Source organism: Cucurbita pepo, chromosome 8 (genome assembly GCF_057944985.1).
Source record: "Cucurbita pepo subsp. pepo isolate OVF chromosome 8, ASM5794498v1, whole genome shotgun sequence".
Taxonomy (NCBI): Eukaryota; Viridiplantae; Streptophyta; class Magnoliopsida; order Cucurbitales; family Cucurbitaceae; genus Cucurbita; species Cucurbita pepo.
Genome location: NC_141805.1, coordinates 12,005,562 through 12,027,833, shown reverse-complemented (window position 1 = coordinate 12,027,833; position 22,272 = coordinate 12,005,562). Strand labels below are relative to the sequence as shown.

At 36.2% G+C, this 22,272-nt stretch overlaps 5 protein-coding genes across 7 annotated transcripts; 4 read left to right on the top strand and 1 right to left on the bottom strand.

Moving 5' to 3' along the window:
* The first annotated feature begins 203 nt into the window (after positions 1-203).
* LOC111801143 (Ribosomal protein L17 family protein) lies at positions 204-2,573 on the top strand. The gene is made up of 2 exons (XM_023685135.2): positions 204-501; positions 1,977-2,573. Exons 1-2 carry the CDS (start codon positions 279-281, stop codon positions 2,384-2,386), a joined length of 633 nt encoding a protein of 210 aa, XP_023540903.1. The 5' UTR covers positions 204-278; the 3' UTR covers positions 2,387-2,573.
* Positions 2,574-3,915: 1,342 nt separating this feature from the next.
* Positions 3,916-5,436, top strand: LOC111800331 (serine/threonine-protein phosphatase PP1). 2 transcript variants are annotated; one of them, XM_023683976.2, is made up of 3 exons: positions 3,916-4,384; positions 4,454-5,013; positions 5,083-5,436. In XM_023683976.2, exons 1-3 carry the CDS (start codon positions 4,216-4,218, stop codon positions 5,236-5,238), a joined length of 885 nt encoding a protein of 294 aa, XP_023539744.1. In that variant the 5' UTR covers positions 3,916-4,215; the 3' UTR covers positions 5,239-5,436. The 2 variants fall into 2 exon arrangements, with proteins under 2 accessions (XP_023539744.1, XP_023539743.1); XM_023683975.2 differs by having other exon boundaries at positions 4,454-5,436.
* A 1,797-nt stretch (positions 5,437-7,233) lies between these two features.
* LOC111800333 (calcium-binding allergen Bet v 3) lies at positions 7,234-8,141 on the top strand. The gene has a single exon (XM_023683978.2). The coding sequence runs from the start codon at positions 7,310-7,312 to the stop codon at positions 7,907-7,909; it is 600 nt and encodes a 199-aa protein (XP_023539746.2). The 5' UTR covers positions 7,234-7,309; the 3' UTR covers positions 7,910-8,141.
* A 1,755-nt stretch (positions 8,142-9,896) lies between these two features.
* On the top strand, positions 9,897-14,787 carry LOC111800332 (KH domain-containing protein At2g38610). Its single transcript, XM_023683977.2, has 7 exons — positions 9,897-10,153; positions 10,245-10,333; positions 12,093-12,244; positions 13,462-13,581; positions 13,682-13,798; positions 13,942-14,085; positions 14,309-14,787. Exons 1-7 carry the CDS (start codon positions 10,074-10,076, stop codon positions 14,456-14,458), a joined length of 852 nt encoding a protein of 283 aa, XP_023539745.2. The 5' UTR covers positions 9,897-10,073; the 3' UTR covers positions 14,459-14,787.
* A 1,296-nt stretch (positions 14,788-16,083) lies between these two features.
* Positions 16,084-20,652, bottom strand: LOC111800938 (Mitochondrial ATP synthase D chain-related protein). 2 transcript variants are annotated; one of them, XM_023684865.2, is made up of 11 exons: positions 20,473-20,652; positions 19,552-19,824; positions 19,199-19,261; positions 19,051-19,113; positions 18,883-18,945; positions 18,342-18,404; positions 18,121-18,183; positions 17,848-17,907; positions 17,409-17,555; positions 17,098-17,178; positions 16,084-16,863 (listed from the first exon to the last, which is right to left on the bottom strand). In XM_023684865.2, the coding sequence occupies exons 2-11, from the start codon at positions 19,741-19,743 to the stop codon at positions 16,408-16,410; spliced, it is 1,251 nt and encodes a 416-aa protein (XP_023540633.2). In that variant the 5' UTR covers positions 19,744-19,824; positions 20,473-20,652; the 3' UTR covers positions 16,084-16,407. The 2 variants fall into 2 exon arrangements, with proteins under 2 accessions (XP_023540633.2, XP_023540634.2); XM_023684866.2 differs by having other exon boundaries at positions 20,483-20,652.
* Between the last annotated feature and the right edge of the window lie 1,620 nt (positions 20,653-22,272).

The following is a 22,272-nucleotide window of genomic DNA, read 5'->3' as shown; positions in this document are numbered from 1 at the left end:
ATTTTATGGGTAAATATATATATATATATATATATATATATATATATATATATAATTTATTTATTTATTTTTAACTAAATATGTAATATATTATCGAAATAAAATAAAATAAAAATAAAAATCTTATCTTGCTGGGCTTGGGCCGCTGAATCGGGTGTCCAGAAACGCTTCGGTGAGTAGTAATTTAACTGCGTATTTGAAACTGCTCGCTCCTAAGCCGTCTAGACAACCTATCCTTATCTTGTTATCCATAGTCCACGGACTGGGACACTCCTACAATGGCAATGGCGATTACTACGGCGACGGCGACGGCGAACAGCCGGTGGAGCTTCTCGTCAATGAGGTCAGCGCTACCTTCTGTGGAAGTAGGAGTTCGTACTCCCTCTCGCGTCAGCTTCCCGTCGTCCAATGGTCGAGCCAGTGGCAGAACCTGCAGCAAACAGATTGCCTCCTTTTCGGGCTTGTGCCCTTTGAACCCTCTCATTTCTATTGGCTCATCAGGTAATTCCGTTCCCTCTCAATCGCTACTTGTGTAGCACCGTCTAATTTGATCTTTACTCTGCGGATTCGTGCGTCTATTCTGCCTCTGATGGCTGATTGAGTTACGTTCTATGAATTCAATGGTTCTGCAATAGTTTTATGTTTTCGGTTTTGATTTCTGTTTGAATTGGTATGTCTCTTTTGTTCGGAAGTGTTTTGCTACTAATCTTACACTGAAATCTCCTGCTAATTTTGGGAACAGTGAGAAATCTTGAGTTCATATTCGCGGAAAATGAAATATGAAATGTCGATCACCGTTTGTTGCACACCTAGTGAGTATCAATGGGAGAGGAAACTCTAAAATCTTTAGGTTTCCTTCTTTCTTTGCTCCGTCCATGCGAGCGAGTATTTATTTCCAATCCCTGCAGCGTTTTGTCTGTCGAACAATTGTCAACAATAGGACTGGATTGAATTTCAGGATTTCGATCATTAAGCATCCATCCTCCATTAAGGCAGCAATGTACAAGATTCTCTATATGAATCAATTATTGCCAATATAGACTTTCAACTCGTAAATTCGATTCTTCCTCACCAAGGGTTTGATTCGATACCTATTAAGACAACTACCTACGGGTTCTAGACAAAATTTCTTCCCGTCCCACCCCATCGCTCCTTTGCTTAGGTTTACTTAGGTTTACTTGCCTCTAATGAATTTAGACATGAATTGAACACCTGTGTTCTGGACACCATAATTTTATTACATTTTGCGCCTATATTTACCGAGCTGGACAATGTCATGTGCTTGCTTAGTACTAGGTTGGGTATAAACTTTGCTTATAGATTAAATTCTTGTGCACATGATATAGATGTTCTTGAATATTGCTCTCATGGAGCTTATAATTACTTTCGCATATCACTTGATGAGCGAAGTTAACGTTTCAAAACTCTGCAATTTAGTGGCTGAGTATTGTACAAGTTTTTTGTTGTTGAATGTAGTAGAACGTTAGGTAGTGTTGAGGATATTTAGCCATAAATTATGATTTACTATATGTATCGTATTTGACACTTGATCATAGGCTAATATCGTGCATACATTTATTGTTCTTTCCATTTACTTTGTAATTTATTTGATTCCGTAAAAGATTACTATTTTCTTTGTAATTTATTTGATTCAATGAATGATTATAAATAGAGAACTTTCACCAACATTTAGGTGGGGTGGTTTTAGCAAATATTCTATAGATAGTTTATGTCATAAACTAGCCTAGAATCCCACGACTATAATAAAAATGATATCTTGTCACTTGTTACGTAAATCCCATCAAATAAAAAGAATTGTTTGAAGATTATAAGCGCACATGGAATTCCTGAGATTCATACGAGTTCTTGGGAGCATGATTTTCAAACAGTTTCTAATGGAATTCCTGAGATTCGTACAAGTTCTTGGGAGCATGATGTTCAAACAATTTCTAATGGAATTCCTGTTCATGATGCAGATTACAACAGCTATGAACAAAACTTTACAATTGTTGATAATGGTTACCGAGTTTTTGCCATGAGACATGGCAAGCGGGTACCTAAGCTCAACAGGCCTCCTGACCAACGGCGTGCACTATTGCGAGGGCTCACCACCCAACTCCTTAAGCATGGTCGAATCAAGACCACCAGAGCAAGAGCCAGTGCTGTACGTAAGTATGTTGACAAAATGATCACGTTAGCAAAGGACGGTTCTTTGCATAAAAGGAGACAGGCTTTAGGCTTCATCTACGAAAAGCAGATTGTTCACGCCTTATTTGCAGAAGTGAAAGATAGGTATGGGGAGAGAAATGGTGGATATACCAGAATTTTAAGAACACTGCCTAGGCGAGGGGACAATGCGCCTATGGCATTCATTGAACTTGTCTGAATATTGGCTGGTTGTGTTTGTAGCAGTGAAGTCGAGCAGTTCTAGGAATGTTGATGAGGTTTAATCCTTTTTGAGGCGTTGCCACATATATGATTGTGAACCTTGTATTAATAATATCTATGCATATAAACACGTTTACATTTGAGGCATTGCCACATATATGGTCATGAATATTCGGTTTACATTATGGGGCTTTGTCAATTTGTTTTTTGAATTCAAACTACATTTAGATGATATTTACTCGGCTGGAGGCCCACAATGACTGGATGTTCTAACCTCATCAACATCATCCTTTGTTCACTTTGTTGTTGTTGGTCATTCTATAACTTTGCCTCTATTTTCTTTTCGTGAGTATCAAATCTTGCATTATGAGATCGAACGAAACATTTATAACAATGTAGAAACCTCTCCTTAATAAATGCGTTTTAAAATCTTGGATTGTGAGATTCCATTCCTGACCCTCAAGAGGGGTTCACCAGCGAAAATGTTGGGCCCTCAAGGGGTTGGATTACCAGCGAAAATGTTGGGCCCTCAAGGGGTTGGATTACCAGCGAAAATGTTGGGCCCTCAAGGGGTTGGATTGTGAGATTCCCTCAAGGGGTTGGATTGTGAGATTCCACATCGGTTGAAGAGGGGAACGAAACATTCCTAGGGGGTGGATTGTGAGATCTCACATCGATTGGAGAGGGGAATGAAACGTTCCTGGCCCTCAAAGGATGGATTATCCCACAACTCGGTTGGAGCAGGTGGATGAAACATTCCTGGCTCTCAAGGGGTGGATTATCCCACATCGGTTGGAGCGGGAAACAAAACATTTCTGGCCCTCAAGGGGTGGATTGTGAGATCCTACTGATTGGAGAGGGGAACGAAACATTCCTTAAAACTCAAAAGGGAAAGCCTAAAGAGACAACATCAGCTAGAGATGGATTTGAGTTCTTACATACATAATTTGTAAGCTTCTTGAGTTTAACCGGTCTCAATGTTGTAGTTCCCTTTTTAATTATACTTGTACATGTCGTAGTTTCTCGGGACGTGCATGCATATGCTCGGTTCAAGGCTTCTTATTGTTAACTATGTCCATTTGATGGCTATGTGACGTGCTAGTTGTCATTGAAGGTTCACGCTCAAATGTGCTTGAAATTAGCATATCATGTATTCCGAATGTATAATACACATAATGAACACAATCTTGGAACCTATTTAAAACTTTTCAAAATAAAAAGGCTAAATAGACAATAATCACAAACACTCTTCAATGTCAAGCTTCACACTAGAATCTCGAAACCCGATAAAGCACCTCCAACTATACTAACGAGACACTAATTTGCCAAAATTGAAGAAACGTAACATCTTTTAGTAGCATTGAGACATTGTCCTTATCGTCTCAACGTTGTATCGATATTCAATATATATGCACCTCTCGTGAATCGAAGAAATGGAACCATAGATCTTTTACATAGGACGTTAACGTTATGCCTTACGGATGACCGACGATGTTCCAAAAATAAAATTAAAAAGAAGAAAAAAAACTAGAAACATGGAAGTGTGAAAGAACAAGAACCTACCAAAGGAAGCCATAGTAATTCCTTCTCTAATTCACATCCCTCCCGTCTAGTTATGTGAATTGCGGTGTAAAGGGCGATAGGACCCCTAATATTCCGGGAAGGGAGGTTAGTGATCGTTGGTTAACAAACGCCACGGCTTTAATTCTTTTCTTATTCTATGATCATGATGAACACCCAAAACTGAAACTGGCCGGAATCCACCCTGCACCTGCTTGCTCTGTAACGAAGCCATTGTCGAGTGGAAGAAGAGACGCGGCGGCGGAAATGGAAGGACTGGAAGGCCTCATAGACAGGCTAATGGAAGGAAGGAAGAACAAAGGCAAGAAGATTCAGCTAATCGAACCAGAAATCCGGCAGCTCTGTACCACCGTCAAGCAAGTCTTCCTCAGCCAGCCCAACCTCTTACAATTGGGAGCTCCGATCAACGTTTGTGGTATTACACCCACTTCCTCCTCGTGAATCTATGAATTCATTTGAATTTTGCTATTGTTTTTGCTCGCAGGTGATATCCATGGCCAATACCCGGATCTTCTCCGGCTGTTTGAGATGGGCGGGTTTCCACCGGAGGCCAGCTACCTGTTCCTCGGAGACTATGTGGACAGAGGAAAACAGAGCATCGAAACCATAACCCTTCTCTTCGCGTACAAAATCAAATTCCCGGACAAATTTTTCCTGCTCAGAGGCAACCACGAATGCGCTTCGATCAACCGGATCTACGGATTTTACGACGAATGCAAACGGCGATTCAGCGTCCGGCTATGGAAAATCTTCACAGATTGCTTCAATTGCTTGCCGGTAGCGGCGGTGATAGACGACAAGATCCTCTGTATGCACGGCGGACTTTCCCCGGAAATGCAGAGCTTAGAGGAGGTGGGAGATATAGAGAGACCTATCGACGTGCCAGACCAGGGGCTTCTCTGCGATCTTCTATGGGCGGATCCCGACCGAGAAATCAGAGGTTGGGGCGAGAATGATCGGGGAGTTTCCTTCACGTTCGGCGCCGATAAGGTCACCGATTTCTTGAAGAAACACGATCTCGACCTAATTTGCCGCGCTCATCAGGTCCCTCTTTGCTTTGATTTCGTCTTCATTGAAACCCTAATTTTCGAATTGCTAACTGATTTCGCGCAGGTGGTTGAGGATGGGTATGAGTTTTTTGCAGACAGGCAATTGGTAACGATATTTTCGGCGCCGAATTATTGCGGGGAGTTCGATAACGCCGGAGCTTTCATGACCGTCGACTCCAGCTTGCTATGCTCGTTTCAAATCATTAAGCCCTCCAAATGATGAACCAACCAGTAGTTCATGAGTTTTTTCCTTTTTTTTCTTTCCGAAAACAGCCCAATTACTCGATTTGATCCGATCCGATCCAAATCCAATCCCGGGATTTGTATATAGCCACGGACTTCGACTCTGGGATGTATATACATGGAACCCTGCAATTAATAAAACTAGAACACACACAGTCAGATTAATTAAAGTTTATATATATCCAAGTAGAATCTGTACAACACTTCCATCTCGAGTCCGGTTTCGATCCATGTTCGTTTGTTTGGAGCTTTTGATTTTCGTTTGACTTAGCTAAAATCGAGCCTTGAACTGAGTTACGAATGCTAAAATGCACGTTGTAACTTCATTTTTTACGGCTGGTTTATCTATGATTTTAAAATATAATAAACTTAATTTTGTTCGTTATTATCATACAAAATTAAATTATATGTTTATGTAACAAAAATTACTAAAATTTTAAATTTAACAATTTGAATAAGTATTTTTATCGTTTCATCTTATAATTTTAAGTTATTAAATCTAAAAAGTTTTAAATATATATATATATATATATATATTTTTTTTTTTTTTTTTTTTTATTATTATTGTCTTATGAAATTGATTTATATTATTTTATTTAAATTAGATTCTTACCAAAATAACCATATTTAACGAGATAATATTGAAATTTATTTTACATTGTCTCCCTTTTTATCTTTACAACCTTCACATTCATAGTGAGACTCCTTTGGCTTAGATCCTACCATCGGAGCTCCTATTTAGAGTTGTGATGATGCAGGGTTCTTCCAACCCGAGCCTAAAGAACTTTGTCTGAAAGGGACCCTCCTACACTCAGGGCTCCCATTTAGAGTTGCGATGATGTGGGGTTCTTCCAACTCGAGCCTAAAGAACTTTGCCTAAAAGGAACCCTCCTACACTCAAAGGCTCTCATTTAGAGTTGCGATGATGTTGGGTTCTTCCAACTCGAGCCTAAAGAACTTTGCTTAAAAGGGACCCTCCTACACTCAGGGCTCCCATTTAGAGTTGCAATGATGCGGGGTTCTTCCAATCCAAGCCTAAAAAACTTTACCTGAAAGAGACCCTCCGTTTCATACCTATTATAAGTTTGTTCGTTATCGTACAGATATTTTAGAAAATATTTAAATTGTAGATGAGCCAATAATTAAAAAAAAAAAATTATAAAACAAATTTGAAAAAAAAAATATATATTAATCAATTGAAAATTTAAATAGGTTAAAATACTTAATATTAACGGCTTAAGAGAAAATTAAAAAAAAAAATCGATAAATGTAAAAAAATTTAATAGCGAAATTGATGAGCCTCTTCCTACCATTTATTTTTATATATTCTTAGAACTAATATTTTAAACCATTTATTTAAATAAATAAAAAATAATATTATTAAAAAAATATTAAATTATTTTATATTTTTATGTCTATTATTCTCGACCACAACCAATTATTTCAACGTGCATCATTTAATTGGTGACAATAAGTAACATGTATAAAAAAGTGCAATATATATTTTTTATTAAATAATTAAATAATTAAATCAAAATTTAGCTTTTAACATTTTTAATGTTTAAAAAATACGTGCTAGCTTAATTAAAGAAAAATCTAAAAATTATAATATTTTGTAGATATTTATATTTAGATCTAACTTTTTTATTTTCTCAATAAATAAATAAATTTAATACCTACCCTAAATTTGGACTTTTTTTTTTTTTTTTTTATTTATGAGTGGTTGAATTATTGATAGAATAAATATGGTGGAGAATTAAAGTTTGATTAATTATTTATTAATAATTTCAATCACACTCATAAATATTTAATTTAAAAATTATAATTAAAAATAATAATGGGCGAGGTCAAGGAGTCTAGGCCGCGGAGCACGGATCATCCCTAATAATTAATTAATTAATTAATTTGATTGAATTTACTAAAATTAAAATTAAAAAGAAAAGTATTATATTTATATAATTTCTGAAATCCGAAATGGAAATTGCAAAGGCCTTATAATTGGGCGATGAAATTATGTGAAGACGCCAATTTTGGTGCAGTGTTTGGAAATGGACGGCGAAGCCTCATCGGAATCAGACGTTTCCCGACCACGGCTGTCGAAGAAACCGTCGAGTTCTTCTTCGTTCCAGCTCCGATGCCCTAGCCTGAACTCCCTCCGTCTCCGTCGCATATTCGACATGTTCGACAAGAACGGCGACGGCATGATCACCAGCGAGGAGCTGGGGCAAGCTCTGTCCCTGCTCGGCCTGGACGCGGAGGAATCCGAGCTGGATTCCACCGTGAACTCCTTCATCCAGCCGGGAAATGAGGGGCTGAGATTTGAAGACTTCGCGGCGCTGCACCAGTCGTTGAACGACGCCTACTTCGGCGGACAGGACGGGGAGGTGAATGAAGAGAATGAAGAAGAGAAGAGGATGTCGCAGGAGGAGTCGGATCTGACGGAGGCGTTTAGGGTGTTCGATGAGGACGGCGATGGGTACATTTCCGCGGCGGAGCTGCAAGTGGTGCTGAGGAAGCTGAGGTTGTCGGAAGGGAATGAGATCGATAGCGTTCAGAAGATGATCTTGTCCGTTGATCGTAATAAAGATGGACGGGTCGATTTCTTTGAGTTTAAGGACATGATGCGCAGTGTTATTGTCCGGACATGATCCATCCTCTCTCATCCATCATCATCCATGCCATGGTTCGAATCCAACCTTGGGTTCTTTTTTTTCTTTTTCTTTTTTTATAATATTTGTTTTTATTTTATTTTAATGTTTTTGTTTGCTTTGGAATTTTCTATACAAAAATCATCAACCACACACTATTTTCCTTTCATCCATGTATTTCTACTGTATTGTATTTGATTTTCATAATTAATTAGTTTTAAATCGCTCTTAATTTTATAATTAATTTAATTACACCAGCTCCTTCCATTAGAATTGACGACCATTAAAAAGATTAAAGATTTGATCCCGACAACTTCAAATTTATTTTAGTTATAGTTGAATTTAACGGAAATAACTCATTTACCCTCGGGTATGAATTTATATTATATTTTTTATTATTAATTCTCTCTTAAATTAAAACATTCAAAATTTTAATTCAATAATTGAATGTTTTAGGTATTAATATTTTATTGTTAATTAAATAATTGAATATGAGAGAATATTGGGGAAATTGAATATGAGAGGGTTTTTGGGGGTGAAAATTGAATATGAGAGGGTTTTTGGGGGTGAAAATTGAATATGAGAGAGATTTGGGGTGAAAATTGAAATTTAAGAAATTGATATTGGGCTGGCCCATTTCTCCATCGGGTTTGTTATAAAAGTGATTTCTCACTTACGCATGCATAACACGTGTGTCTAAGAAAACCTTCAAATTTTTAGCAAAGGGAAGATTGTTCTTGATTTTGGTGTCTGCTACCATTTAAATAATAATAAAAATGTGGAGGCTTGTGCCGCCCGTCAATTCTTTTGAGTTTCATTATCGTCAATTCTTTCTCTCGGCGGGATCCTTAATGTGTTAGCTACAACTGGGTCGACACGCATAGCGCCTAGTATCGAACGTTTACGGTTAGAACTATTGGAGTATCTAGTCCCATTCGCTCCCCTTTCCTCTCTCAGTATCGGCCCAGCAGAGTACTTTCACCGTTGGTGTTCTTTTCGATCTCTATTTATTTCACCGCTCCACCGAAAATTTCTTCTAGCTCGAGCTTGGTAGTTTCCACATTAGGTTTAATGTGTTTAACATTTTAATTAGTTTTTTTGGTACTAATTTGACTAATTTATTTATGTTATTTGCGCGTTTGAGAGAATTATTGTCGATTCAATTATTAATTTATTAATAATAACAATAAAAACAAAGTGTTTTTATTATATTTGAAAATTATTATATCAAAAATAATTTTATCAATAAATAATAATTTAAATACGTGAATCTCAACCCAATTAATAGTTAATACATATACAATAATTTAATTATTTTTTAAAAATATAACGAATGATGAAATTTTTTAGCCAATTCCTTGTAAAGAATCCCGTATGTGATCTTCACAAAAATAAAGGAAGAATCTCACACGAACGAGGAATGAAATAGGTGATAGAGATGAGAACGGGGAAGGCTTCCGTATCTCCCCCCCACCTCGTGGACATCTCGATGCAAAATCTGTCATATCATAAAAAACAAACATAGGGAAGACCCGAATTCACATTTAAAAGTGGTCACGGTTAGTCAAACACGACTCTCCACAATGGTATGATATTGTCCACTTTGAGCATAAGCTCTCGTCCCAAAACAAAGCTATGAGAGCCTATACTCAAACTAGACAATATCATATCATTATAGAGAGTCGTGTTCAACTAACATGGTATAGAGCCAGACACCGGACTATGTGCCAGCGAGGAAGCTGTTTCCCAAAGGGGTAGACACAAGACGGTGTGCGAGAAAGGACGCGGTCGAGATTGAAATTAATTGGAAAAAAAAATAATAAAAAAAAATATAGTTTTATCTTCCTTTGCAAGATGTCCCTCTTCCAGTCCCATTTGTTTTTCTGTCTTTTTATTTTAATTTCTTCCAATTATTTCGCTTTACTTTTGTCTCTTACAATTTTGTCTCACAAAAAATTAAAATATATTTTTTAAAAAAATAAATCCCTTCCTTTCTGCAAATTCTCACTCACTGCAGACCCCAGAGCTGAGCTGAGCTCCCCTTTATTGGTGCCTCTGTCTTCCCTTTTTTCTTCCGCATCAAGAACTCCTCAAATCTCTTTCTTCATTTCTTCAGATTCCGAATAATTCAATCAATCTTACACCATAAAGCAACCTCCCAGTAATGTCAGGTTTGTATAATCCCAATTTCTCCCCTGCAAGAGCTGCTTCTCCTCAGATTCGGACCTCCGCCGATGCTGACAGGTACCTTATCTATCTCAATTTCAAGCATATGCTATCACTTCATCTTCTTCTTCTTCTTCTTCTGATCTCTCTCCGCCTTTTTCTCCCTCAGTCAGTACTTGTCGGAGCTGTTGGCTGAGCATCAGAAGCTCGGTCCCTTCATGCAAATCCTTCCTATTTGTAAACGCCTTTTGAATCAAGGTGAGTTTTCAGTGATTTTCTCTTCGCTCTCACTGTTCTTGCCTATCTACTTAGATCGCCTGCATCATCCAATCTTCACCGCCCCTTTTGATTTCGTAATCTATAAGATTGAGATTCTTGCCATTTGTATATCTAATCTCAGATTTCTATTTTATAATCTATATGAATGAGATGCTTCTTGTGTTGATGGAATTTAGAGATTCTGAAGGTTGTTCTGGAGTACTCTGAATCGGCAGCTCCATGAATTTTGTTGTACTTGTTGTTCTTGCTATTGATTGTAAATGTTGAACTACTCTTCAGTGATTACTCTACTTCAGTGTTAGCTGTTCTTGGAGTAGCTTTTGCAATACATACTTTAACAGCTTTAAAAATTCATGTTGTTTATTCATATTTCATCTACATATAAGTTGTTAGTGTTCACGAGTTCACTCTAGTGACAAACTTGCAAGTTTGGAGTCAAAATCTTTTTCTTAAAGCATTTATGCAAGTGGGTTTAACTGACACTAATTCACTTTTCTTGATCCTGAGCAGCAAAAAAAAATTAGTACAAGGTCGAGACATTAAATTGAACCAAAATCTAGATCAGTTGGAGTATTAGCAGAGAATATTATAAGTGGTGTGTTTGTTATTATTTGAGAAGTTTGTTTGAGTTGATTGCTATATATAGAGTGACTTAAGCATTTGTAGGCAGAATTTTGGGTATTAGTTTTGTAGGAGAGTGATAGCCCATTTAAATGCTATAAACCAATGTAATTTCGTTCTTACTATCTTATTTCCAATCTCAAGACAGATTTAGTACCTATCCGTCTCCTTCCATCCCAAGAAATATCCTGTTCCTTTTTGATAAAATATTCACCAAGAAACTAGCTTGCCACAAAACTGCTTCGTTATAAAGCTTGTCTTGTCACACCCTTATAAACAATGCTTTGTTCCTCTCTCCAACCAATGTCGGATCTGCGAGAAAGATGAGCCCCGAAAGTGGTGGACACTGGGCAGTGTGCTAGCGAAGATGCTGGCCCCGAAGAGGAGTGAATTATGAGATCCCACATCGATTGGAGAGATGAACGAGTGCTACCGAGGACGCTCAGCACCGGAGGGGAGTGGATTGTGGATCGGTTGGAGAGGGAAATGAAACATTCTTTACAAGAGTGTAGAAATCTCTTACTAAGCATTTTCAAAAAATCCTAATCACATGTCAATTAATTCATTTTAAAAAACCATCCTAATAGTCCATTGCATTTCAAAAAATCCAATAAGAATCAATGCCTGTCAATTAATTCATCCACAATTACATGTAACACAATCAGTTTATACAAAATTTTCACCACGGAATAAGAAATTTCAAGACGTGCATTAAGATCTGGAGAAATATTAATGGAATATTCACCCCCTATTACCCATGATAAGTAAAAGGCAGAAATATTAATGAAATATGAGACATGTTTTGCTGGCCAATGCTTCAGACCTCTGAAGCATTCAACTATCTTAAATAAGAACCTAAATAATTATTGAGAAGCCTACCTAGACAGTAATAAAAATCAAATCCTTGCTCAATTGATGAAGAACTAACCTGGTATCTATATTTGACTCTGCTAATCCATGTCTACTTTTTGCACGTTCTAAACTTCAGAACTGTGGATCTTTGTTTTTCTTTTTCATATGATAAGTTTCTTTATGTGTAGAAATTTTGCAGGTTTCTCGAATGATGTTCAAGCAAAGGTTATTGTGCTTTTTTTATGACAAGTTACTTTATGTGCAGAGATTTTGAGAGTTTCTGGAATGATGTCCAACCAGGGTTATAGTGACTTCGACCGATTACGACATAGAAGCCCTAGTCCAATGGCTTCTTCAAACCTCATGTCAAACATTTCTGGCACAGGTTTTGGCAGCTGGAATGGACTCCCTCAGGAGGTAAGTTTGTTCAGACCAATTGTGAATTCGTAAGATTCATTTGAACAGACCACTAATTGGAATTCTGGTGCTGCATGTTTGGTTGAAACTTATCCAACTTAAAAGCTACCAACCGCCATGTAGTGCTCAAATTGGCTTTTGACATTTTGAAGTTCTAACAACATTTTGATTCCTAACTTATTAGATGGTTGCCTAAGAAAACTCATGTTTTGTGAACTTTCTACAATTATATGATTTTCGTTTTTTTTTAATTGTCACTCTATTTCGCCAAGTTGTACGCTGAAGTGGCTGTTACTGCTAGATAAAGTAGGAATGAACTTGTATGTGAATTGGTCGAGTTTACTTCTATGTCTTCTCGACTAGTCCTCTCGAGGCTGTATATTGAGAAACTCTGGAGCTAATTTGACTGTTTACTATGCAGGGTAGTTCTCTATGATCAAGTTGCTTAAATAAAAGTGTAATAGTCATCATGAAACCATGCATATATGGTAGATAGTTTTCATTTAGGGTCACGTTTGATAACCGTTTGGTTTTTTAAAATTAAGCCTATAAATACTTCCCTCCAGTGTTTTCTTGTTTTGTTATCTACTTTTTATCCATGTTTTAAAAGACCAAAAGTTTTGAAAACTAAAAAAGATTAGTTTTTAGAAACCAGTTTTTGTTTTTGAAATTTGGAAAGAATTCAAATGTATTCTTAAGAAAGATAAAATTCATGGTAGAAAATTGATGAGAAAACGAGCACAATTTTCAAAAACCAAAGATCAAATGGTTATCAAACGAGACATTTATTTTTTAAGTTAAAGCCCCCAAGTTATCGTTGCTCATGAACTTGAAAGAATAGTATACCAGCACAATAAACTAATCAATAGTATTACTGCAAACTGCAAAAGGCTTCAAAGTCATGTGGAATGGAGGAACCTACATCTTTTTTAGTTCTTGTCATTTAAATGTTGTATGCTAATCATCTCTCTCTCGTGTAAGTAAGAAACGATTGTTTGTTCTTAATATGGGATTGTTTTCTCGGGTTCTCGGGAAGGTAGTAGAAACTTCTATCTTGTCTTCCACATTTATCTTGACTTGCAGGCTTTCTAGATTTTTCCTAGTGTTATATAAGATGCATACAACCCAAATTTGTGGCATTATTAGGCCTTGTACACTAGCTTTTTTTGTAAAATCAACTTTGACCACCAATGCCACTTGTTTTTTTCTTTTCACAGCCCAGATTAAGTGGAAATCCTGGAACGACAATGGACTGGCAAGGTGCTCCTGCAAGCCCGAGTTCATTTACTGTAAAGAAGATTTTGCGGTTGGAAATACCAGTGGAGACGTATCCGAATGTAATTTCTATATAAAAAAGTATTATTGTACGTTTTTTTTAATCTTATCATTAGATCTGGATTTATAAAACTTTTGGTTGTTTTGTTTCTTGGACATCAGTTCAATTTTGTTGGGCGGCTTCTCGGACCTAGAGGCAATTCTCTAAAAAGGGTAGAAGCTACTACCGGATGTCGTGTGTATATAAGAGGAAAGGGGTCAATTAAAGATCCAGAAAAGGTATTTTAGGTGAAATTGCTCTTTGAGTGAAGCTTTTACCATTGGATGTTTCTTATTGTGTTTGATGGTAGTATCTACTAATGTTTAATATTGAGTTCTCTGGTTATTTATTTCTTTATCTATGACTGTTTTAAACTCTGAAGGAAGAGAAACTCCGAGGGAGACTTGGTTATGAACATCTGAACGAACCGCTGCATGTCCTCATCGAGGCTGACTTACCAGCCAATATCATCGATATCAGGTTGAGACAGGCACAAGAAATTATAGAAGAACTACTCAAACCTGTGGTACTGTTTACTTTCCAACCTAGTTCTTATCAAGTTTAATTTGAGTTTATGATAGAGATGGGTCCAATAGATGAATTATTTGTCATTGCATGTGTTTTTTTTCATGAGATGCTATTAAACATGTCCTTGGGGTGATCATGGTTGACATCTGCAGTCCAAGAAGAACAGAAAAGAAAGTGGTTTTTTACATATAAACCTAAATGTTCGTCCGTTGTATTTACAGGACGAGCCGAATGATTATATCAAAAGACAACAACTGCGTGAATTAGCAATGCTGAATTCAAATTTCAGAGAGGAAAGTCCTGGTCCGAGTGGTGGTAGTGTTTCACCTTTCAACTCGAGTGGGATGAAGCGAGCTAAAACCGGTGGCTGAGAGCTCACATTACTGGCCGAGACGTTTTTCCTCTCTATTATGCAAATCGATCACTGAAATGCCTGCCCACAGGTTAGGATTCAGTAACTAGCATAACTACAAAAATTGATGGTCAATATTCATTTTTGAGTTTATTTATTATTTATTTATAAACAACAGAATGTTAAGAAATGTCTTTTTTGTTTCCTCATTTTCTACTGAGAGAGAAAAGAGAAGGGCTTAGTGAGTGAAGATTATGTAGTCTTGCTTGGGAGAGGTTCCCATCTGGTGAGGTCGTTCTGTCTTATAAACTGAATATAATTATTGAATTTATTCTTGTGTTAGTGACTTTTGGAAAGTGTGTAATATTTTGTTAGAGACAAGCAATAGGAATAGGAATAGGCAGGTAATATTTGTTAAGATTGTATGTTTATTACTAATAATCTCTTGAGTTGGGAGTGGCTGCTTTCTTACAGGTACTCGAGTACCTAACCCGGGTAAGGTTCTTCAAATAGCTGATTCTTTCTTGTTTACTGTACCGATAAGAACAACAGAAAGTAAAGGCTACATGGATGGATTTTGATTAAAGAGAAACGTTAGTAGGAAAGTGGAAAGGTTCTTTTTCTTGGGAGTTTGTCCTAGATTAATGCTATTGCTTACGGCCTTTGGGGACTCAGAATTCCCATTATGTCACAATCGCACTCTTGCGGCGGTGGGATAGCGATTGTGCGACACTTGTTTTAACCCAGCTAACAAGTCAGCTATGTGAACTTTGGACTTCACGAATAATATTGGCATATGCCCGAGTCTTGGATCATGTTTGAGAGAAATGTTCTTCGAAAACGTGAGCGAAGGAATGCATTTAGAAATAGTTTGAAAGAAATCAATGTTATAAGCTAAAAGCAAATAGACAACATCCACAACTTTGATAGCATAGAACTCTTGGGTAGGAAATATTGACAACTAGTCACATTCCTTGTAGTACATTTTGAGGTATTATTGACAACTAGTCACATTCCTTGTAGTACATTTTGAGGTATTTTAGCTTTGGTGAGTATAGACATGATTTTGGTGACCAGTCATACACCTTTGTATCGACACAACAAAAATAGTAAAGGTCTACCGGATATGAAAGTAAGTAAATGGAGTTTGGAACGGATATGTGGCCATGAATAACATGTTCGGGACATCTGTTACACAGCCACAAGCTCACACATTAGACAAGTATGACCGTGACATCTCGTGGATTTTTGCATTTTTAGCATTGCGTCTAAGAACGACCTCATCATTGTTTGTGTGCCGATTGTGTAATTTTTGGGGGCGATTTTTCAAGCGATTCTCCCATGTTGCCTTGTTTCAATGCCTGAGATATGAGATACTACATAGATTTGTAGAATAATCATCCACAATATGTCCAATTTTAGTCCTTGAAATCTCAATAAAGCTTCAAATCCATCCCAATTGTTAGTTTGTTGTTAACTTTTCGGGAGAAAAAATCGTTCCATATTTGTCTTTCCCCATACATTTTAGAAATATGAACATATTGTGCCTTCAAACTAACAATAGAAATCAATATTAAAATTTATTGAAACTACACAAACTAAAATTAGCCATTAAAAGTACAAAGATTAAAATAGAATCAAACATAAAATACAACCATCAAAATGATGTGTTAGTGTTAATCTAACATTCATCCGATGTAAGACAGGATTTCATTAATTAGCTCAAAACATGTGAAAATGAAGTCTCAAAAGTATAAAGATCATGAAACGGTGGGTTTCGAAACGCACGATATAAGGGTATTTGAAAGAATGCCCATAAAAAACTCAATGGTAGTCCTATTTCATCAGATCCCGGATGTGATATGGTTACGAAAAAGTCGCTTATCATCTTAAGCTTTTGTTGCTTTTGTTTCTATACCTGTGGGGGGCAGCTTTCTTGATTAGTCTCTCGTGTAAAAGAATGATAACTCAGCTTTTGCCAACCAAGTCAGCACCGCTTACATATTTAGCCATAAATGATATCAACCGATAAGGAGCCCCAATCAAAGGGGCATCTGAAAGCAGCACATCCTTCTCGTCGCTCTCTGCACCCGACAGTTCTCGGTTCCTGTTCCTATCTTCATTTTCTTGAGGTGGAATTTGTTCGATTTCTCCCTCCTCCATTGGCAGTATTAAAGAGGTTGGAGACAGAAGCAAATCATTGTCCATGTCCACAATATTATCGCCAACGCTATGGTTGTGGATTGGAACAGATTCTAATGCGTCCAAACTTTTACTTGATGTGACCATATTATGAATCAAGGGAGGTTCAGGTTCGTTGAAAGTAGCAGTGTCGGTAGCAGCTTCAACCATCTGGTCAGGCTCCATGCCTGAATTTACCTCAGCCTTTGTAACCCTTTGAAGCTCGACATATAACTCATTCACCTAAGAATACCCAGGGCGAGATGTTAACCTCAAAATAAAGCAAAGACAATCATTTCATTAACTTCTGTACGATCTAACCAGCTACTCTGCATCTAATGTAGTGTTACTCTATCATAAAACATGATATCAGGAGTTCAGCAATTAGAATCTCTTTGAATACACGTCAATCCAGAACAAACTTAAGTAAAACGTTGCCAAAATGAAGGCAAGAGTATGTATCGCAGATTCTATTACCTTCCCAATAAGCTCTGCATTTTCTGTAATCAATTTATCAACCAGAATACGAGCTGCATCCACTTGTGAACTCAACATCTCCTGCTCATCTCGTACGTATTGACAAGAGGAATACAAGGAGTAAAGACTTATTCTTGCACCATAATTCAGGAGATAAAGAGTTAAAAAAATAAACCAACATTTTTAAGGAGACCAATGTGATCTGCCAAAAGCGAATTGTCTACAGCTAGTTTCAAAACACCTTGCAATGATCTTTATTCTGAGAAATCTTATTCTCGATGCTATTTAATAGGTGAGAATAAGAAGTGAACCTTTGTGACACGATCTGAAGAGTGTGTGTGAGTGGAAGAGATTTTCCTCTCAAGGATCGTGATTTTTGACAGGTAATCAGCAACATTTTCCGTCAGTTGTTTGTTTTCTTGCAACAGATCACGCCTTTGTTCTTCCAACTCCACAACCTGTCAGGCCTTGTTTTCAATTCCTCATCAGAACAAAAAAGTAGTGTCCTATGTCGGCAGCTCATAAATGAATGAACATGTACGCAAGTAAATAAGTAGTTTTGAACGACAAGTAATACATTTAAAACATGAATATCCTCCCGACCCCATTCATCTTGTTACTAGTTCTTCCAATGACTATGGTGACATCAAAGTTGGTGGCCATTTGCACAACTAGAAAGCAACTGAAAGAGATAAAACTCGTGTTCATGCAATTTATTTGTGGATTACTTGAGTTAGTGAAGCAGTATACCTGCGCCTGTAACCTAGAGATGTCCTTGTTCTTATCCACAATCATCTCCGTGCTTGAATTCTGTGAAAGACAAACCACCTCAATAAGAATATAGACCCCTTTCGACAGCATACAATGAGAGTCCTTTGTGTATCCGAAACAACATATATAATCAAGCTCAAAACTGTCCACAAAATTTTCCTCATCAACAAATAAAGAATTAAGAACCATATTTGTAAAGAGGTGGTAACCACACAGCATGTCTCTATCAAGCATCAATAGTATATCCATTACCTCATTAAAAATCAATGAAGCTTTATCTCTCTCTAGTTGCTCAATTGTGTGCAATAACCTGGCCTTCATAATACAAAATGAGGAAATTTAGTGACGTATCAATAACTTCTGGGAAATTAATAGAACATAGAACTGTGCACGTTCAGGAGGAAACAAGCTGAAAAATAGGAATGATGAAATGGTTTGGAAGGGAAGGAACTATGCAGCCTAAAAAAAATTACCCCTTCTAAATCCAAAGCAGTCTTGTCCTCTTGTAACCTTCTAATTTTATCCACTAACGTTTCCTGCAGATTGCAAACAATTGAACTCAATCTCTAAGGAGATAATACTAGGTTTTAGGAACCAACAGATGCATTAAAAAAGAAGAAGACGAAGAGGAAATTGTAATGCAAAATGAATGTTGTAGGGGAACATGACTGTATTGTAAAGGCGCATCTAGACACTAAACACCTTCAGGGTGCCATCTCATGTCTTAATCTTTTCTTATATTAGTTCATGAAATATGCGGTATTCTCTAAAAGCCTGCATTTTAAGAATCTCTTAAAAAGCTCTCATTTCTTTTATTTTTCTCTCTTTTATTATTAACACTATAGTTTTCCAAACAAAATATTATTATTTTTATTTTCATATTACGCACTTGACAATAACAAAAAATTCTGAAGTTATTGTACTCTCCCACTTTTAGAAAAAATAACTAAATATGGCTAATGTAAACGATTACATTGTTGCATAGCATAAAGATAGTTTAAGAGAAAAAAACACCTCTTTTCGAAGCCACGAGTGTTTTTCACCCTCAAATTCTACAAGCTTCAACTCTAGGTCAGCCTGCAAGAAATAATTATTTGATAACACGTACATACAATTCTGAAAGCAAAGGTAAAAACGAGAGCACATAGATCAGTTACTTGAATGTTTGCAACAATAGATTACCAATTTTTGCATATGTACGTTGTTTTCCTCATGTAAGCGTTTAATTGTATCCTCCAGCTTAGCCTGCAAAGAAATAAAAAAAATGCATTAGTAGGGGAAAGTAAGCACCATACTGTCACCAGTATAATTTGAGCAATGATGACATCACCTTGTCATGTGCAAGCAAAAGGCTTTCCTTCCTCAAATGCTCGTTAGTCTCTTCAGAAACGGCCTACAAAAATCATATTAAGTGTTGTTCTAATATTGATAGTGAATTTAGATAACATGGATTTTGTATTTTATTTATGGTGCTCTACAAGGACCGTGGCTATGACAGAGAGAAGAGCATCAGTTTTTCCGAGATTGCTTTCTGGTCTTTGGTAAGATGGTATGCGTGAGATTCAATGATGGAGCTGATTCATTCATGTCATCATTTACAACATCCAGCAGCTAGCGATGAATCAAACCACCCAATTATATAGATCGGTAATGAATCATTATAGAATTCAAAGAAAAACTTACATCTTTTGTTCCCCTGCTATGCTGACACGAAGAATCTACTGTACCAGAAATTGGATTTTGATCATTCTGTCCATTTGTTGTGTGAGTATCATCCACAGAAGTCGATTCTGAAGCAATTATTTCATCTTCTGAGGTTCTAATCTGCTTGTTCTTCTTTTTCTTGTTTTTTCTCTTCTTCTTTTCATTTTCCATTCCCCGTTTAAACTAAAATCCGACAGATGCAAGAGATCCCAGAAAGGGGAGAAGGATAATAGTTTAGACTCTTCACTTTACCTGAGAACAAAAAGGAAGTAAAAAGTAGCGACCGTTAATATAATTATCCTGGCATTATTACCAACAAGAAACTTCAATCCTCACAAGAACGGACGACTGGAGAGAGAAATTAAAGCACTACTGTTTGACAACCAAAATATACGAACAAAAAAAGTAAACGAATTATAGAAATAAACTAAAATTTTTAAAAAAAACCTTCCGCAGCAGTATGATAACCAAAATGTAGGAACAAGGAGAGTAATTGAGTTTGAAAAACAAAAAACAAAAAACAAAAGCAAAAACGAAAACGAAAAAATGAACAGCCAAAGTGATATCGAAACCGAAATGAATAGCTTCTCCAAGCACATAATCATGCGGCATCCTAGATCAACCACAAAACCAAAATCCAAGGAAAACAAACAAACAGAAGCTTACTGAAAACAATCAAGAAACGAAGAAAAATTAGTTTAGCTGTTCCGCCATTGTTACCAAAAAGAATCGTCAATCCTCATAAGAGTTGACAAACGAGATATAGAATGCAAAGCACTACAATTGATTCCATAGCGGTTAGATTACCAAATGTAGGATTGTAAAAAAGAGTAAATGCGCTTAAAAACCTAAGCGATCTCAAAATCCAGGCGACAATTAACAAACAAACATGTAACGCACCGCTACTCACGAAGAAATTTGAGAGAAATGGCCGACGGGAGGCCTCTTGATTTGTTCTCCCCTTCTCGCTTCGTCGCCTTTGCCGTGACCGCCGGAGCGATGAGCCGGAATCGGAAAAAGTCGACCGAATTTGTACTTCCACGGCTCGCGTTGTAGCTTAATACGCTTTTAAGACACACTTTGTCAACCGTGTTATATATATATATATATATATATATATATATATATATATATATATAGTCATAATAGGAAATAAATTAAATGCATAAATTTAAAAATTAAGATTTTTCCATTTATAAATTAAAATCTCGATTTAAGTTGTGTGGGATAATATATTTATAAATTATAAGAAATTATTTTAATGATGAACCAAATATTAAGTTTATAAATCAATTATTATTTTTACAATACATATTTTAATTTAACAAAATAGAATAATTGTTTTTATACTATTTATAACAAAATTTGTCATTAAACCATTATTCGTTAAAATATGAAAATAGTAAAAACGTTGTCGTTTTCATAAATTTTTGTACTTTTTATCACAAAATTTAAAATAAATTTATTGTTATTAATAGAGTAATAATTTAAATTATATTTATCGTTAAAAAATCGAATTGTTACCGTCAGTATTATAACAATATTTTAAGGATTTTCGGACTCTTGTGTTCATGGCATAACATCAAGTTTAGATAATCAAGAAGATGTGGTATCCCTGCGAAATAAGTTATCGTGTGCGTCTATCTTTTTTATCGTAATTAGGATATATATAGGTATAGTGTAACGGTCCAAGCCCACGACTAGCAGATATTGTCTGCTTCAACTTGTTATGTATCCCGTTAATTAAAGTACGTGATGAGTTTGTTGGTGGATGAAAATCCTACATTGGATAATTTAGGGAATGATCATGGATTTATAATCAAGAAATACTGTCTCTATTAGTGTGAAACCTTTTGGGGAAGCTCATAGCAAAACAAAGGAGAGCTTATGTTCAAAGTGAATAATATCATATTACTGTGGAGAGTCGTGTTCATCTAACAGAGTTACTTTAGTCTACCGACTAACACAAAATAAGCTCAATGTATGTTCGTTTTTAGGAAGCAACTCACTTTCTTATTGGGTTGAGGGTCGTTTATCCGTTATTTATCTGAGCTATTAGACTATGATATTTGAAAGCCAATAACCTTTGTTTGGGTAAGAAGAGTTACGTCCGAGTAAAAGAGAGGTACGTAAATAAGACAAGACCACGTAGGCACGAGGGTGATTTTAAAGATATGACAGTAACTCGATTATAAAACTTGAAAATTAAGCGCGTTTAGCTTAGATTAATCTCATGTCGGGTGACCTTCTATGATATTATTTTTTTTACGTATCTATCACGATTTATAAAATAATTACACGATGCCCCCAAAAGGGGAAGCCCACCAACTATAGAATATTACCATCCGAGTCACAAATTTAAAATTTTATTTTATAATAAAATTTAAAAGCTTTTCCCCTTCTTGGGTTTATTTTTCCACATCACGTGTGAAAGCCTTGCCTTCCAAGTTTCAATCCCATCCGTTCACACTGTCTTTATTACATTTTTGTCCCTTCCTTAATTAAATTTATTTATGCCAACTGCTCGCTATTTATTTCCCTTTTTTTTTTCTTTAATAATTTAAATATACCAATTATTTATTTCTTGTCGTTTCATTGAAAATATCTATTTTTTTTTAAATATTAGACTAAAAATTTAATATTATTTAAAAAATTAAATTACGAGAATTTATAGCTTATAATTTTTTTAGTGTGAATTAG

Bases quoted from the DNA above. Each gene is read 5' to 3' on its own strand.
- LOC111800333 (XM_023683978.2), top strand. From the start codon at position 7,310: ATGGACGGCGAAGCCTCATCGGAATCAGACGTTTCCCGACCACGGCTG.
- LOC111800938 (XM_023684865.2), bottom strand. From the start codon at position 19,743: ATGGAAAATGAAAAGAAGAAGAGAAAAAACAAGAAAAAGAAGAACAAG. The intron at 18,946-19,050 runs GTAATCTATTGT...TATTTCTTGCAG, and splicing joins ACGTACATATGCAAAAATTG to GCTGACCTAGAGTTGAAGCT. The intron at 17,556-17,847 runs GTATACTGCTTC...AAGGCCTGACAG, and splicing joins TCTCTAGGTTACAGGCGCAG to GTTGTGGAGTTGGAAGAACA.
- LOC111801143 (XM_023685135.2), top strand. From the start codon at position 279: ATGGCAATGGCGATTACTACGGCGACGGCGACGGCGAACAGCCGGTGG. The intron at 502-1,976 runs GTAATTCCGTTC...TTCATGATGCAG, and splicing joins CATTTCTATTGGCTCATCAG to ATTACAACAGCTATGAACAA.
- LOC111800331 (XM_023683975.2), top strand. From the start codon at position 4,216: ATGGAAGGACTGGAAGGCCTCATAGACAGGCTAATGGAAGGAAGGAAG. The intron at 4,385-4,453 runs GTATTACACCCA...TTTTGCTCGCAG, and splicing joins AGCTCCGATCAACGTTTGTG to GTGATATCCATGGCCAATAC.
- LOC111800332 (XM_023683977.2), top strand. From the start codon at position 10,074: ATGTCAGGTTTGTATAATCCCAATTTCTCCCCTGCAAGAGCTGCTTCT. The intron at 10,154-10,244 runs GTACCTTATCTA...TTTCTCCCTCAG, and splicing joins ACCTCCGCCGATGCTGACAG to TCAGTACTTGTCGGAGCTGT. The intron at 13,582-13,681 runs GTAATTTCTATA...CTTGGACATCAG, and splicing joins CAGTGGAGACGTATCCGAAT to TTCAATTTTGTTGGGCGGCT.